The sequence below is a fragment of the Chlorocebus sabaeus genome, chromosome 22, assembly GCF_047675955.1.
Source record: "Chlorocebus sabaeus isolate Y175 chromosome 22, mChlSab1.0.hap1, whole genome shotgun sequence".
Lineage (NCBI taxonomy): Eukaryota > Metazoa > Chordata > Mammalia > Primates > Cercopithecidae > Chlorocebus > Chlorocebus sabaeus.
In genome coordinates, this window is record NC_132925.1 from 95,013,027 (window position 1) to 95,030,276 (window position 17,250).

Consider the following 17,250-nt stretch of genomic DNA (forward strand, 5'->3'; position numbering starts at 1 on the left):
CCATTAGAAAACTAGGTATGCACATGCACTACTGGTGGTACCCTTCTGCAACTACCGTGGAAAGCAACTTGGCATGTGTGATCAGTTTGAAAATATGCACGTCCTGTAACTCTGCTATTCTCAGTTGGAGTCTAGACCCTTGCAATGTTCACTCACCTAAGGAGGTAAGCACAAGGGTGTACACTGTGGCACGCTTTTCACGCAAAGGAGACTAGTTAAATCAACACACCGAAAAGAACAAGGACCAAAGTAATCTTGTCAACCAAGATTAACTGAAAAAGGCAAAGTGCAGAAAAGTGTAAAGGAGAAACAAAAGTAAAAATATCCACCCATATTAGTTTGAACATTCATTAAAAACTCCAGAGAGATAAACAAGAAGCTGATAAGAGATTTTGGTTTTTCCCACAATGTACCTGTTTGACCTATCCATTCTCCCTAAGGAAAAGGAAAAACAACAAAAACTTTAAAAGGCACAACTCTAAAGAACCTACTAACTCAGACAACCACAATGCCCACTGGGTGAAATTCTGCATGGCCTGCTAGAGTTGCATACTATGTAGCAACGTCACCACAACTTCTTCCTTTTACCCTTCTCTTCCCTTTAACTATTTTAAAAAGGCAGGTAAAGGAATTATGCAATCACACTGTCAGAAGAATTCACTTAAAACAATTTCCATTGTATTAAAGAACATGTACTTGGTGACAAATTTAGATTTGCTTTGAACTTCTTTTGTTTTTAGAAATATTACAGACGCCCTATACTCACTTGTTCTCGCAGAGTTTGAATCTCATCCCTTAATTCTGAGAGCAAACGATTCTGCTCCTCAGGCAGAAAACTTCCCCGGGATTCCTTGTGGAGCTTTTCCAAGCGTGTTATTTGATCCTCTCGGAATTTCACAATCATTTTATTAGATTGAATAAATTTTTCCTTTTTGAGGGTGAGGTCTTCTAATTGGGTAACTTTTTCTATCAGAGACTTAAAGAAATTCATAATTTGGTTAAACATGAAAAATAATTCGACATACTTAAATTTTCGTAAGTCCAGCAACAAATACTAACTTCAAATTTAATCTTAAAGGCAAAATTTGATTTTTCATAGCCTTCTATTACTTTATTGACTTGGTATTACTTATTTCACTCAGTAACGCAATAAAAACCACACAGCAAAAAACTAAGTATCCTGAATCTCCTTTATTACTAATTCCATTTCCTACCTTCTTTTCCTGTTCAGATTTCTTAAAGAATAACATTGCTTCCTGGAAATACTCCATATAGTTAGTCTTCTTTTTGTCTGTAATTGATCCAATAAGAAAGGGAAGATGAAAAAAAAATATTTAACACATTTCAAACCCAAGAGAACAGATAGCCTTTAATTGATTGCTCTCAGCTAATCTAAAAGAATGAGACTGTGGCCGGGCACAGTGGCTCATGCCAGTAATCCCAGCACTTTGGGAAGCCAAGGCAGATGAATCACTTGAGGTCAGGAGTTCGAGACCAGCCTGGCCAACATGGTGAGACCCCCATCTCTACTAAAAATACAAAAAATTAGCCGGGCATGGTGGTGTGCATCTGTAATCCCAGCTACTCAGGAGGCTGAGGCAGGAGAATCGCTTGAACCCAGGAGGTGGAGGTTGCAGTGAGCCGAGATCGTACCACTGCACTCCAGCCTGGGCAAGAGAGAGAGACTCCATTTCAAAAAAAAAAAAAAAAAAAAATGAGACTGTCATCACCAGATCATGGATTTCAAATTAACCATTCCATATATTAGTTGTTCTTCAAAGAATAAGTTTCTCTTTATTTAGTTAACATGCACAATAGATTACATATGGTGTAACAGAAGTAGAAGTAGATTTTTTTTAAAAAATTAGAGCAGTCCTAGGGTGCTGTGCACCTCTTAAGATCTATTAATAATTCACCCTCTTGGCTTTATGGATTTCCAGTTAATTAATTCTCTACTAGCTATTCTTTGAAGAAAAGTCTCTCTTATCCTATAGTAAACATATATAGGTTACATATGCTACGTAGAAGTAGATTTAAATGAAATTAATCTCTTTAGCACTTATTATGGATTATTCAAAATTATTTTAATTCCCCCTTTTACCATATCTCACAGAACTCACTGCCTATGGTATCGGTATCTAATTACAAACAAAGCACTATGTTCCTATATAGGAGAAATAAGCAGAAAGAGATACTTGTAGAAAAATGTGGGTTGCCTTATTATGTTGTGTCTATCATCAAGGGCTCTTAAACTATTATTTGTACACAGTCTTCCCCAAGATAAAGGACAGCGTGCTTATCCTACCTCTGGTCAGGAAGCTTTCTGGTGGTGTCTGTCCTGAAGCAAGCTCAGCCAGTTGTTCTTTGAGCCTCTTCACTTCAGCTTGGAGCTGGCTCACATTTCCTTGGGTGTCTTCATTTACTACTGCCTGTTCAGGAATTTTTTAAAAAGCATTAAAATAATGCTTTTTGAGTAGTATAGTCCTGTGTTTACATTTGTTTGATATGATTTGTAGTGATGAACATCAAACAAAACTTCACGACCACCTCATAGTCAAAAGGCCACAGGAATCACAGTGTGCTTGAGTGGGGAGGAAGCTTCCTTTTCTTGTGCCTTCAGATCTGGAGCCAGAGAGAGACAGCCCCAGCCAGGCTCTCTTCCCCCCAGCTGACTAGCCCTGAGCTGTCGGGTTGGATCACCTTTGGGATCCGGGTGTGTTCACCTAATACTTATTTCCCTGAGAACAACAGCCTTCCCCGACCCTCCCAATGGAGAAGAGTCAACACCTCATTGAGTATCATTTCCCCTCTTTCCTAGCTCCCTACGGGGAAGAAGCCTAGCCTCTAAGTGCAGGATGACTTGCAGGGCTGGCTTGAGCTCTGCAGAAGCAACCTTCTCCAGAGGAATCCAACCTTTATTTTTTAACAGCCCTTTTGGAAGGAGAGGTTGGTTTGATACTTCCATTTTTTTTTTTTTAATTTTTTACCACACTAAATGATTATCTTCATTTTCTTAAAGAAATGTCTTATTTAGGACAACTTCTAAAAGGCTAAAAGACTCACAAACAAAATGTGCCACTGTGGGTCAGGATGTCAAGAGTTGGGGAGGTCACGCATGTGTGGTGACAGGGAATATATGAGATCTCTTTGTACTTTCTGTTCAATTTTGCGGTAAACCTAAAACTGCTATAAAAATAAAATTGGCTGGGCACGGTGGCTCATGCCTGTAATCCCAGCACTTTGGGAGGCCTAGGTGGGTGGATCACGAGGTCAGGAAATTGAGACCATCCTGGCTAACACGGTGAAACGCTGTCTGTACTAAAAATACAAAAAATTAGCTGGGCGTGGTGGTACCTGCCTGTAGTCCCAGCTACTTGGGAGGCTGAGGCAGGAGAATCACTTGAACCCAGGAGGTGGAGGTTGCAGTGAGCCAAGATTGTGCCACTGCACTCCAGCCTGGTGACAGAGCGAGACTCTATCTCAAAAAAAAAAAAAAAAAAAAAAGTTTATTAATTAAAAAAATAAATCTTTAAAAAGGTCCACTAAAGGGTGACAATGAGTGCCAACAGCTGAGTACCAACCAGATCAGAGGACTCAGCTGTGAAATACTCAATACTCCAGGAAGGAAAAAACACCCTGTGACAGCCCCAAGGTCTTCTGTATTCTTGCCGTAAGCCCAATTTGCTCACTGGGAAAAATTTAAATAGCACATCCTTAAACAAGTCCCAGATATTCTAGCACTGTCCACTGATAGGCTGCAGAGGGCTTACCATTGAGAATGACTAGTAGAAGGCTCTTGGTTTTGTTCATTTGCATGTTAAGCAGCCATTTCCAGTTGCTTCTGATTCTTATGGGCTTCATTACAAGGTACTACTGTACTTCTGACATCACTGTCCCATCAGTGACATCATAATTCTAATTATCGCTGCAGTTCTATAATCTCCAAAGACTTCTAGTAAATCTTAAGAGACTTAGGGTCAGGAAGCTCTAATGATTTTTCCTCCTCATCTTACTAGTACTCCATACTCCAAGGAAATAAAACAAATGACTAGATCTATAGTCTTCTGATTTACCCAGGGAAAGGGGCAACATGGAACCCCTGATTTACAGCCAATTGGTCTGAAAGCACACATAGGACAAGCTAGGGCTTGCAATTGGCATCAGAAGTCGGGGGCAGTCTTGTAGGACTGAGCCCTGAACCTTGTAGAGTGAGATAGATCTCACTCTATCTCCAGACATATAGTGTTAGAATCAGAGGACACCCAGCTGATATCTGCTGCAGAACTGATTGATTGGCTGTTGGCAGGAGGAAAGACTCACAAACTTAATTTGCTTTCCCTTAAGAAAAAATTTGTCAGCTGGGTACAGTGGTTCACACCTGTAATCTCCGCACTTTGAAATGATGAGGCAGGAGGACTGCTTGAACCCAGGAGTTTGAGACCAGCTTGGGCAACAAAGTGAGACCCTGCCTGTACAAAAAAATAAAAAAATTAAGGCCGAGGCAGGCAGATCATGAGGTTAGGAGATGGAGACCATCCTGGCTAACATGGTGAAACCCTGTCTCTACTAAAAAATACAAAAAATTAGCCGGGCGTGGCGGCAGGCGCCTATAGTCCCAGCTACTCGGGAGCCTGAGGCAGGAGAATGGCGTAAACCCGGGAGGCGGAGCTTGCAGTGAGCCGAGATCATGCCACTGTACTCTACCCTGGGCGACAGAGCAAGACTCTGTCTCAAAATAAATAAATAAATAAATAATTTTTAAAAAAATTTAAAAATTAGCCTGGCATGGTGCTGCATGCCTGTGTTTCCAGCTACATAGGAGGCTGAGGCAGGAGGGTATCTTGAGCCCAGGAAGTTGAGGGTAGAGTGAGCTGTGTTTGCACCACTGCACTCCAGCCTGGGTGACACAGCAAGACTGTGTCTCAAAAAAAGAGAGAAAAAAACTAGTCAAGCAATAACTACCATAAGATCTAACCTAGGTCTCTGATTATATGTGTGATATAGAAGGGTAGGAAAGATAAAATAGAAATTTTGCATACAGTGAGATAAACTTTTACAGAGAAATAAAAGTTAATGTTAATATTAGGACAATCACAAAAATGGCATACTGCAAGCTTTAGTATTTTTCTCATTTATTTAATGAAGTATATGCCAGTATTTTACCTTGTTTTTAATCAGCTTGGCTCTTTGAGCAAAGTTAAGTGTTGATAGGGTTTCCCCAAAACACCTGGATCCAGGATGAACATTTGCAATTATGGCTGTTTTGGCATTACCTCCAAGGGAATCCTATTTAATGACAGGAATGGACACATTTTCGGTGAGAAATCACAAGATCTTTTTAAGCAAAGAAAATGTATACTCTTGCCACCAAGGCTGAGAGATTGTCCCCCTATCAACTTTAGCATAATCAAAAGGAGCCCAGGAACCCAAGGATCTACTTTACCCGTAGCAAGAAGGTAAGTTTGGAGTCTCTGTAGCAAACATGTCTCTGTTTTCCATTACTCACGTCGACAAGTGCAGTAATCACTTGGCCCAGGCAGCTCAATGATCGATTTATGTTACCTGCTTCCTAAGATGTTGACGGAAAAGAACAAAAATTTAGGTACATTGGTTTCTCTTTGGTATTTTGAATGAAAATATATCTAGCAGAGGATAATTCTGGATGAAAAGGCAAGTCAGGGACAACGTTAATAAAGAACAACTATTCAACAAACAAAAAAGAAGTGCTGAACTATCTCCCTAACCTTTACCTATTTGATGTACACTATAATTTTAGTATTAGAAGACAAACACAGGCTGGGCACTGTGGCTCACGCTCGTCAACCCAGCATTTTGGGAGGCCGAGGCGGGCAGGCTGCTTGAGCTCAGGAGTTGGATACCAGCCTGGGCAACATGGCAAAATCCCATCTCTACAAAGAAATATAAAAAACTGCTGGGCATGGTGGCACACGCCTGTAGTCCCAGTTACTTGGGAGGCTGAGGTGGGAGGATCACTTGAGCTTCGGAGGTGGAGGTTGCAGTGAGCTGAGATTGTGCCATTGCACTCTAACCTGGGTAACAGAGTGAGACCCTGTCTCAAAAACAACAACAAAAAAAGACAAACACAAAAATCATGCAACGAAAAAAAAAATATTAATGTTACTTCATGATTGTAATAGTTTGAAACCAAGCTATAGGTAGAGATAAAGACCAGAAAAAAATAGGGGAAAAAAAAGTAGAGTAGTGCATTAATAGGTACCTTTTTCAATCCTTTTATGCTAAAATATTTAAGGGTATAATGCCTAATAACTCACCCATACAGCCCCCAAAGCCACTGATGAACTTATCTGAGGAGAATATTCAGTTTAATTCTGTAAAGGATAATAAAAACTACTTTAAAACAGAAGCTTGGTGGGGGGAAAAAATGAGCTAAATATGTTACATTAGATTTTTACTGTAGGCAGCATATTTTGAAAACTGGGTCTGCAGTGGAAGAAGTATACAAAAAAGAGAAAAAGTCAAAATTATAATGCAAGATATACTGAATTCAGAGTCACTGCTGCGATCATTCAGTAAATCAGAAAGGTGGTTAGTGGCACGGTTGAGAGTACTGTAGCAGCTCGGTTTGAATCTCAGCCCTACTTTTATTAGCTGTGTGACTTCAGTTTCTTTAACTGTAAAATAGAAATAATAGCACCTACTTCCCAGAATTGTTGAAAAGGTCAAATGAATTAATATATATAAAGCATTTTAGAACAGACTTGGTATATTGTCCTATTATAAGCATATGCTTTTTTTTTTTTTTTGACACAGAGTCTCACTCCGTCACCCAGGTTGGAGTACAGTGGCACAATCACAGCTCACTGCAATCTCGACCTCCTGGGTTCAAGGGATCCTCCCACCTCATCCTCCCAAGTGCTGGGATTACAGGCACGAGCCACCATGCTCAGCCCATACGCAATATTTATTAAGCCTCATATCTCAATAGAAATACGAGCTTTAGGCTGGGCGCGGTGGCTCATGCCTGTAATCCCAACACTTTGGGAGGCCAAGGAGGGTGTAATCACCTGAGGTCAGGAGTTCAAAACCAGCCTGGCCAACATGGCGAAACCCCATCTCTATTAAAAGTACAAAAAATTAGCCAGGTGTGGTGGTGGGCGCCTGTAATCTCAGCTACTTGGGAGGCTGAGGCAGGAGAACTGCTTGAACCCGAGAGGCGGAGGTTGCAGTGAGTCGAGATCGTGCCACTGCACTCCAGCTGGGTGACAGAGTAAGACTGTCTCAAAACAAAGAAATATGAGCTTTAGATTGCCTGAAACTGCCTCAAATGTAGGTCAGGCAACTCAAATCCTCATTTTTAATGAAAAAAAGTAGATCTCTTCCCTCATCCTTTTCCAAGTCATCTCCCCTTGCCCATGTATATTGTAAACTACAGAATCTAGAAATATTTTATTGACAATTCATATTACTCTATATATACATATTGACAATACATATTACATAGAACCTCTGGTCCCACTGTTAATACCTTAGTCTAGGACTAGGTACTTAACCTTTCACACCTGAAATATTAAACAGCATAAGTGGTCATCTTTTTCTGTGGGCTCTCCCTTCTAAAATCTCAACAGCAGTGGGTCAGATGACTAAGTTTCTATAAAACAGGCTTTCTTCATGAATCATTTAGTTGCTCAGAAATGTTAAGTGTTTCCCAGTGTTCGCAGAGTTGAGTACAAACTTGGCCTGGCACTCCTGGTCCTTGATAATCTGGGCCTGCTTGCCTCTCTAACAAACCCATCCACTGAGCCATGCTGAAATGCCAAATGCTACCCTCATTCTGCATCCACAATAACCCTTGAGATGCCCCCCTGCCAGGCATGCATTTCCTGTTTCTCTCTCCCTACCCAAATCCTTCACAAGTCAAGAACTACTTCTTTTTCACACGTTCCGCAAGCAGTCCACATTGCACCCTTCTTCCTCTGACCCCTGTTGTCTCTTGTACCCTTATCCCCTCTGGTATGAATTAAAACATTTTTGCTACTGACAGACTTGCCCTATCCCATCTATGTTCACTGTTTCACAACAGAAATCTGTTTCTTTTCAATAGGAACAATTTCTTATTTCTTTGCCACCCTCAAAACACTTAGCTTGGTATGGTCATATATCAGTTAACAAAAGGGATACTTTTTTTTTTTTTTTTTTGAGACAGAGTCTCTCTCTGTCACCCAGGCTGGCATGAAGTGGCGCAATCTCAGCTCACTGTAACCTCTGCTTCCCAGGGTCAAGTGATTCCCCTGCCTCAGTCTCCCAAGTAGCTGGGACTACAGGCGTGCATCACCACGCCCAGCTAACTTTTGTATTTTTTTAGTAGAGACCGGATTTCACCATGTTGGCCAGGATGGTCTCGATCTCCTGACCTCATGATCTACCTGCCTCAGCTTCCCAAAGTGCTGGGATTACAAGTGTGAGCCACTGAGACATCGTTATGCATCACGACTATATTGACTGTTAGTAAGAACTCACACACAAGTTGAAGACCATAATTTCATTCTTACCTTCAATCTCATCCCTTCTGCATGGGTATCTTTTTGCCTTTCAGATCCTGCTAAATCCACCAGGTTGAGTAGGGAGGTCCGTATATTCACAATCTCATTACTTTTCTCCATTGACTCTATTGTAATTGTAAAGACAGCATGAGACCTAGACGATTCTCTGTTCATTGATGTTGATGCCACACGTCTGTTCCTCCATCCTCCAGACAACACCTATGCAAAAGGAAAACATATTAAAAGAAATGAGAGGACCAGTTACAGTGGCTCATGCTTGTAATCCTAGCAGTTTGGGAGGCCAAGTCTGGAGGATCACTTGTAGACCAGCCTGACCAACATAGTGAAACCTCACCTCTACAAAAAATAATAATAATAATTTGCTATGTATAGTGGCAGGAACCTGTAGTCCTAGCTACTCGGGAGGTTGAGGCGGGAGGATCTCTTGAGCCCAGAAATTCAAGGCTGCAGTGAGCCATGATTGTGCCACTGCACTCCAGCCTGAGCAACAGGGCAAGATCCTATCTAAAAAAAAAAAAAGAAAAAAAGGGGGAAAAAAAAAGGAACAAGGTAAGTACACTTAAAACGTAAAATAAGCACTTGAGAATCACTCATTTTATTATGAAAAATACTAACATACAGCTAATTACTTTCATAGGGAAAAAGAAATATATTTACACAAAGCATATTTTCTCTTTAGAAGAGGGGTTAAGAATATCTATTGCCTTCCATTGTTATCTAGCTTTTTAAGATAAATTATATTATTCCAAGTTCCAAATGGTACACAACATCCACCAAAATCAGTAGGAAATTTGTAAAAGGTGATGAGAAAGATTACTGGTCCATTAAGGAATAAACTGAAGCTATTTTCCTTTCCTTTGTGTTCCCTTTCCACGTTACAGAAAGAGAACAAACAGGAAATCAGAGTGCATAGGATCTAGAACTGGTTTTACTACCCTTTATTTGTGTTAACCTAATGTAAGTCACAAAACCTCTCTGAACCCCTTTCTTTACATACAAAATGAGAATGTTGGACAGGAAAAACCTGTAAATTATCTTTAAGCCCAAAGTTTTGTCAGCTCTTTTGGTCTACAAGGTATTTTTTCCCTTCTATTCCCTATGGCAAGCAGGATACATTAAAGTTCAGAATGAAGGCTCTGGAATCAGATGCATAAGAGTTCAAACTGTGGCTCCACTATTTACTAGGTGAGGTCTGGGGCCAGCTGAACCTTTTGAAGGCTCAGCCTTCATATTTGTAAAATGGGAATGTGGGTACATACCCCACAGAACAGAATATATAAGTTTTAGGTGCATAGGAATCACCTATGGATGTTGTTAAAATTCAGATTCAGATTCAGTGTGAGGTGGGGCCTGAGATTCTGCATTTCTAACAAGCTCTCAGGTGATGCTGATGTTCTGAGGACCACAGTTTTGGTAGGAGAGTCACAGTATCTATGGGGTAAAATGGGGAAATTAGTATCTTTATCTCAAAGGGCATGTTGAAAATTAAGTAAAATAATGTGTACCAAAAAAGGTAGCACAGTGCTTGGCACCTTCACTCAATAAATTATAGCTGTTGGCAGGGCGCGGTGGCTCACGCCTGTAATCCCAGCACTTTGGGAGGCCCAGGTGGGCGGATCATGACGTCAGGAGATCAAGACCTATCTGGCTAACATAGTGAAACCCCGTCTCTGCTGAAATACAAAAAATTAGCCAGGCGTAGTGGCACGTACCTGTAACCCTAGCTACTCAGGAAGCTGAGGCAGGAGAATCACTTGAACCCAGGAGGCGGAGGTTGCAGTGAGCCGAGATCGGGCCATTCCCCTCCAGCCTGGGCAACAGAGAGAGACTCTGTCTCATTTAAAAAAAAAAAAAAAAAATTCCTAGCTATAATAACCCTACTAATCATCAACAGTATAAAACTGAAATCATTTGTATCATTTTTCTTTTTTTTAAGATGGAGTCTCACTCTATTACCCAGGCTGGAGTATAGTGACGTGTTCATGTCTCACTGAAATCTCTGCCTCCCAGGCTCAAATGATCCTCCCACCTCAGCCTCTGGAGTAGCTGGGAGTACAGGCATGCATCATCATGCCTGACTAATTTTTTTGTATTTTTAGTAGAGTCGGGGTTTCACCACGTTGGCCAGGCTGGTCTTGAACTCCTGACTTCAAGTGATCTGCCACCTTGGCCTCCCAAAGAGGCTGCGATTACAGGAGTGAGCCACTGCGCCCAACTATTTGTATCTTGTATATTCCTTGGATAGTACTTTATGCTTTCTTTCTATAACATTAAATACTGTATATTACATATTAAATACATCTGATACATTCATACAGCTATAAAAAGAGAGAGAGAGAGATCCTCCAACCTGAGACAAATTCCAAAATACTATTATTTAAAAAAAGCACCTGGGCACCATGGCTCACGCCTGTAATCCCAGCACTTTGGGAGGCCGAGGTGGGTGTATTACCTGAGGTCAGGAGTTCAGGACCAGCCTGAGCAACATGGTGAAACCCCATCTCTACGAAAAAATACAAAATTTAGCTGGGCGTGGTGGCAGACACCTGTAATCCCAGCTACTTGGGAGGCTGAGGCAGGAGAATCTCTTGAACCCAGGAGGCAGAGGTGGCACTGAGTCGAGATCGCGCCATTGCACTCCAGCCTAGGCAACATAGTGAGACTTGGTCTCTAAAATAAAAAAGGCAAGGTATAAAAATAGCACAGTATGCTGTCACTTGTGCAACATAAGGAGAAAAAGCAAATATAAGCATGTTTGCTTGAATACTTCTACAACAATCAAAATAAAAAATAAAAAACAAAAATACTTGGTGAATGTTCATAGACTGGGAGACTCAATGTTGTTAAGATGCCAATTCTACCAAAAATAATTGATAGATTCAACACAATCCCACTCAAAATCCCAGCAGCCTATTTTGTAGAAATTGACAAACTGGTTCTATGTAAATGAAAATGCAAAGGACAATGAATAACCAAAATAATTGTTAAAAAGAACAATGTTGGAAGACTTACCCTCCCTGATCTAAAGACACTACTTAGCAACAAGTTATGTAATAATCAAGACAGTTCAGTATTGATGAAAAGAAACAGATCAACAGAACAGAATACAGTTAGATATAAACCCATATGTGTACAGTCAATTCACCAAAGGTGCAAAGACAATGCAATGGGAAAAAGAAAGTTTTTTTCAACAAATCATGCTGCATACTGGATCAAAAACAAAAAGGCAAGAAAAGAGAAGGAAGCATTAGATGAAACAGGCAAAACACACTAAAAAAGATAGTAGAAACCAGTCTAACAATATCAACAATCATACAGTAATGTAAAAACATTAGGTAAGATACTGTCATGAGCGATTAAAAAAAAAGAGCAAAGTATAGCTTTGTGGTTTACAATAAACACTTAAAATATTAAGAAACAGAAGGGGCTGGGCGCGATGACTCATGCCTGTAATCCTCCTGTAATCCCAGCATTTTGGGAGGCCGAGGTGGGCAGATCATGAGGTCAAGAGATCAAGACCATCCTGGCCAACATAGTGAAACCCTGTCTCTACTAAAAATACAAAAATTAACGGGGCACACTGGCACGCGCCTGTAGTACCAGTTACTCGGGAGGCTGAGGCAGGAAAATAGCTTGAACCTGGGAGGCGGAGGTTGCAGTGAGCCAAGATCACGCCACTGCACTCTAGCCTGGCGACAGAGCGAGACTCAAAACAAAAAAAAGAAAGAAACAGAAAGCCTAAAAAAAAAAAAGAAACAGAAAGCCTGATGGAGAAACATATACCAGGCAAATGGTAATCAAAAGAATGTTGAGTGGTATGTGAACATCAAACAAAACATATTTGTAAAGCAAAATGTGTTGATAGGAAAGTGTAGGGTCAATAAAGAATTTCAGATGAAAATAAAAGGAAGATATATACTAATTCTATACTTGTATATACACCGAACAAAAGAGTCCACAGCAGGTCCTCCATTTCATTTCATTCAATGTTATTTTGTTGTGAAGTTGAGAAAAAAAAATGATTTCCAGCCAGGGCAACTGTCTGTGTAAAGTTTACGGTTCTCCTCTTGTCTGCATGGGTTTTCTCTAGGTACTCTCATTTCCTCCCACATTCTAAAGATGTGCATGGTAAGGGCACTGGCACATCCAAATGATCCCAGTCTGACTGACTAGATGTATGTGCCTGCAATAGAATGGTGTCCTGTCTTGGTTGGTTTCTGCCACATGTAAACCTGAACAGGAATAAGCATGGTAGGAAATGAATTAATACAAATATTACCAAATAAAAATTCATAAAGTGGCCAGGTGTGGTGGCTCATGCCTGTAAACTGAGCACTTTGGGAGGCCGAGGAGGGCAGATCACCTGAGGTCAGGAGTTCAAGGCCAGTCTGGCCAACATAACGAAACCCCATCTCTAATAAAAATACAAAAAATTAGCCAGATGTGGTGGCACATGCCTGTAGTCCTAGCTACTCAGGAGGCTGAGGCACAAGAATCATTTGAACCCAGGAGGCACAGGTTGGAGTGAGCCGAGATCGCACCACTACACTCTAGCCTTGGAGACAGAGTGAGACTCTGTCTCAAAAAAAAAAAAAAAAATTCATAAAGTATATGATACTCATACAAATACAGGACAATAAACAATGCAGTACGAAAGTACTCAGTGAGCCCACCATATTTGTTATCACTTGTTTCTGAACTGTGTGGTGGTAGGAAGTGCTGACAATTTCTACTTTGTAAACATTTATTCCCGATTTAACCCAACACCATGACTGCCATCACTCACTTATCCACCAAACCTGGGTAAATAATTATCTTAGTTGTTTTTATCATCTTTTTAAAATGAATGTATAGTTCACATTTATTTTAATGTTTAATATTAGAAGTGTGTTGGGTCCTTACTGGGAAGTTTGGTGATGCTTTTATGACTAGAAATATGCAGTAGGAACTTAACTCTTCTTTGTATCAATTAGTCTGTAGTAAAATTGGTTTTATTATACATTGTTTCACTTAAAGTCAGTTTCCAAGAACCTATCAGGATGTTAAGTGAGGACTTGTTGTGTTTCCATATGTGTATATACACATACAGAGAAAAATCGCAATGAAACTGAAAAACCAACACCTTAGTGGGGAATCAGTGCATCTCTCTGAAGTATCAATAGATTACAGGGACAAGAAAACTAGCAAAAATATAAAACCTTGTACCAAGGATACATATTCTTGTTAAGCACACATGGCACACTTGAAAAAAATTGTTATAAATCCACAAATTATGTCTCAAAAAAATCTCAAAGACTAGATGTCACATAAGACCACATTCTCTGATCCCAATGCAATTGAGAATCAACATGAGAAATAAGTTAGAAATCCCACACACTTTGGAATTTAAAATCACATTTCTAAGTAATTAATGAGTCAAAAAAATTATAGAAAAATATTTGGATCTACACGATAATTAAAATATTAAAACTTGTGTGAAGTTAAAGAAGTATTAAGAAGTAAAAATTTATAGCATTAAATACTTATGTCACAAAAGAAATGCCAACACGAGTAAACATCCAGCTTAAGAAGCTGGAAAAAGAACAGCAAGATAAACCCAGGAGAAACCAAAAACAAAGAAAATATTAAAGAGCAAGTCCATATAAACAATAACAACCATGTAAAAAGCAAACAAAATGGCAGTTATGGTAAAGATTGTAAAAATGTGAATACTAGGAACAACTTTATGCCAATATACTTGAAAACTAAGAGGAAATTGAAATTTTTCTAAGAATACATAACTTACTAACACTGACCCAAGAAGAAATAAAATGGCTGCATGGCTCTATTAAAATAATTTTTTTTTGTAGTTAAAAATCTTCTCACAAGACCCAGATAATTTTGCAGCTGAGTTCTACTATATATTCTAAGAATAAGTCATCCCAGGCATAAATACTTTCAGAAAACAAGTAACGTTGATAAATAAGACAAAGAGAATAGGGCTGGGTGCGGTGTCTCACGCCTATAGTGGGAGGCTGAGGCAGGTGAAATGCTTGAGCCCAGGAGTTCAAGACTGGCCTGGACAACATGGCTAAACTTCATCTCTACAAAAAAATTAAAAACTCAGCCAAACATAATGCTGTGCACTTGTAGTCTCAGCTACTAGGGAGGCTGAGGTGGGAGGATCTGTTAGGCCCAGGAAGTCAAGGCTGCAGTGAGCCATGATTATTTGTGTCACTTGTACTCCAGCCTGGGTGACAGAGTGGGACCCTGTCTCAAAAAAAACAAAAACAAAAACAAAAACGGAATAGGACAAAGGAAATTACAGATTGATCTCAATTTTTTAAATTGATGAAAAATACTAAACAAAATATTAGCAAATCTTAATCTAGTACTTTATCAAGTTAACATGTTAAAGAAGAAAAAACACAAGATTATCTCAACAACAGTGGAAAAAGCATGAAGCAAAACTTTAACACACATTCTTGATTTTTTAAGATAGTTAGCAAGGTGACTGATTATAAAAGCATCTTATAAAAATCAACTGCATTTTGGCTGGGCGCGGTGGCTCATGCCTGTAATCCCAGCACTTTGGGAGGCTAAGGCAGGTGGATCACGAGGTCAGGAAATCGAGACTATCCTGGCTAAAACGGTGAAACCCCGTCTCTACTAAAAAAAAAAAAAAAAAATTAGCCAGATGTAGTGGCAGGCGCCTGTAGAACCAGCTACTCGGGCGGCTGAGGCAGGAGAATGGCGTGAACCCCGGAGGCAGAGCTTTCAGTGAGCCAAGATCACGCTACTGCACGCCAGCCTGGGCAACAGAGCGAGACTCCGTCTCAAAAAAAAAAAAGAAAAATTCAACTGCATTTCTATACACACCAAACAGTAAATGTAATTTTAAAAAGAGACTATGTGCTGGGCGCAGTAGCTCATGCCTGTAATCCTAGCACTTTGGGAGGCCAAGGCAGGTGGATTGCCTAAGCTCAGGAGTTCAAGATCAGCCTGGGCAACATGGTGAAACTCTGTCTCTCCTAAAACACAAAAAATTAGCCAGGCATGGTAGTGTGCACCTGTAGTCTCAGCTACTTGGGAGGCTAAGGCATGAGAATTGCTTGAACCTAGGAGACAGAGGTTGCAGTGAGCTGAGATCACGCCACTGCACTCCAGCCTGGGCAACACACCAAGATTCTGTCTCCAAAATAAATAAATAAATAAATAATAAATAAAAATGAAAATAAAAAAGAGATTATTAGAGCAACTAAAAACATAAGGTATATTGGAATAAAGTTAACAAAAAGTATGTATGACTTTTATGATGAAAATTATTAAAATTATATTGCAAGACATTAAAGATCTAAATAAAAGAGGAGACATACCATGTTAATGTATGGACTGAATATTGTAAAACACTGTAGAAAAATGTTATCCCTCTAAACTGGTCTATAACGGCAATGTAATTCCAATAAAAAACCCAACACAATTTCTTGAGTATGTATGTATACATACTCAAGTAGAACCTGTAGAACCTGTCACTTGCTTGGGGGAGTCTCAATTTAAACAGCTGGAATCAAGAGGCTTGTTGAAGATAAAAGAATAAATTATGAAATATCATACAGCAGTGAAAATAAATGAAATGCAACATAGATTTTATAAACCACGTTGAGTTTTTAAAGTCATAGAGAGCTAAATATGTGTTTTTTCAAACTCAAAAAGAGGCAAAACCACATATATATGTGATTTAAAAGTGGAAGAAAATGATAATGACATTTAACTTAGTGCTTAATTTTGGAGAGGAGCCAGGGATATGGGATAGGGAGGACAGGTATCCTATTTACCTATTTATAGTATATTTAAAAAACCAAATATCACCAGTAAATAGGATAGTACTGGTGATACTAGGGTCTTTAAATTATTTAAAAGCCTCCTGAATGTTCACTTTAACATTATGCTTGGTAACTTACATGTGTGTGGCAATATTTTATATGTGTCAAATGCTACATAATAAAAAAAATTTCAAATCATTGGACCAGATCAGATTTCATAAAAACTTATCTAGAATATTTTGTAAATTCCTGTCAAGAGGTTTGCTTGTCCTGAGCTGAATGCTCAAGATAAGTTAGCTTTTGACACCTAACAAGCAAGCGACATAGAAAAGAACAGCCAGCTGGTTTAAAGGCCAGAGTTCCCAGAAGCCCCTCAAACAGGCATCTCCCAGGAGGAACCACTAAAGACTTATGGACAAGTAAGAAACTGATTATACAATGTATCATCTTATTTCTGTTTAAATTGCCCTTTCCAGGTTGCCATTTTGAAAGACTCTTGGAATAGAATAAAATACTGCCATATTATTTTATCTTTACTTCTCATGAACATTCTGTATTATGCCTTTATGACATATTTTTGGCACCTCAATTCTTGCTTTTTTGAGATTGGGGTGCTTTCACAGCAGGTTTGTTGCCTAAGCACCAAATAAGTACTCATTGCAGGGTACCTGATAGGCTTCAGCAGCTGAGGTTACCACCTGCTCCACTGCACCAACAACAAAGACTCCCTTCTTGATATGCTCCCTTAAGTACAGTCCAGCTGATGCAGAGTCCAGTAGGTCATATATCTGCTCATTGTAGATTTCAATAAAGGAACACTTACAAAGGAAACTCTTCCCAGCTCCAGCCTGTAAAAAAGAAGCCTCCTTTAGATACATTATTTTCATGTGTTCATACCTAGTTTT

The 17,250-nt window shown here is 39.6% G+C and overlaps 1 protein-coding gene across 3 annotated transcripts in view; it reads right to left on the reverse strand.

Annotated features, from left to right (window-relative positions):
* Window positions 1-17,250, reverse strand: part of KIF15 (kinesin family member 15) — a 90,909-nt gene that overhangs the window by 50,509 nt on the left and 23,150 nt on the right. For all 3 annotated transcript variants that reach the window (XM_073010288.1, XM_038004071.2, XM_038004073.2), the window contains exons 7-13: window positions 17,014-17,193; window positions 8,532-8,741; window positions 5,444-5,569; window positions 5,164-5,286; window positions 2,306-2,429; window positions 1,215-1,291; window positions 767-976 (exon numbers count right to left, since the gene is read on the reverse strand). In XM_073010288.1, coding sequence (XP_072866389.1) covers window positions 767-976; window positions 1,215-1,291; window positions 2,306-2,429; window positions 5,164-5,286; window positions 5,444-5,569; window positions 8,532-8,741; window positions 17,014-17,193 — 1,050 coding nt within the window. The remainder of the gene's footprint in view (window positions 1-766; window positions 977-1,214; window positions 1,292-2,305; window positions 2,430-5,163; window positions 5,287-5,443; window positions 5,570-8,531; window positions 8,742-17,013; window positions 17,194-17,250) is intronic.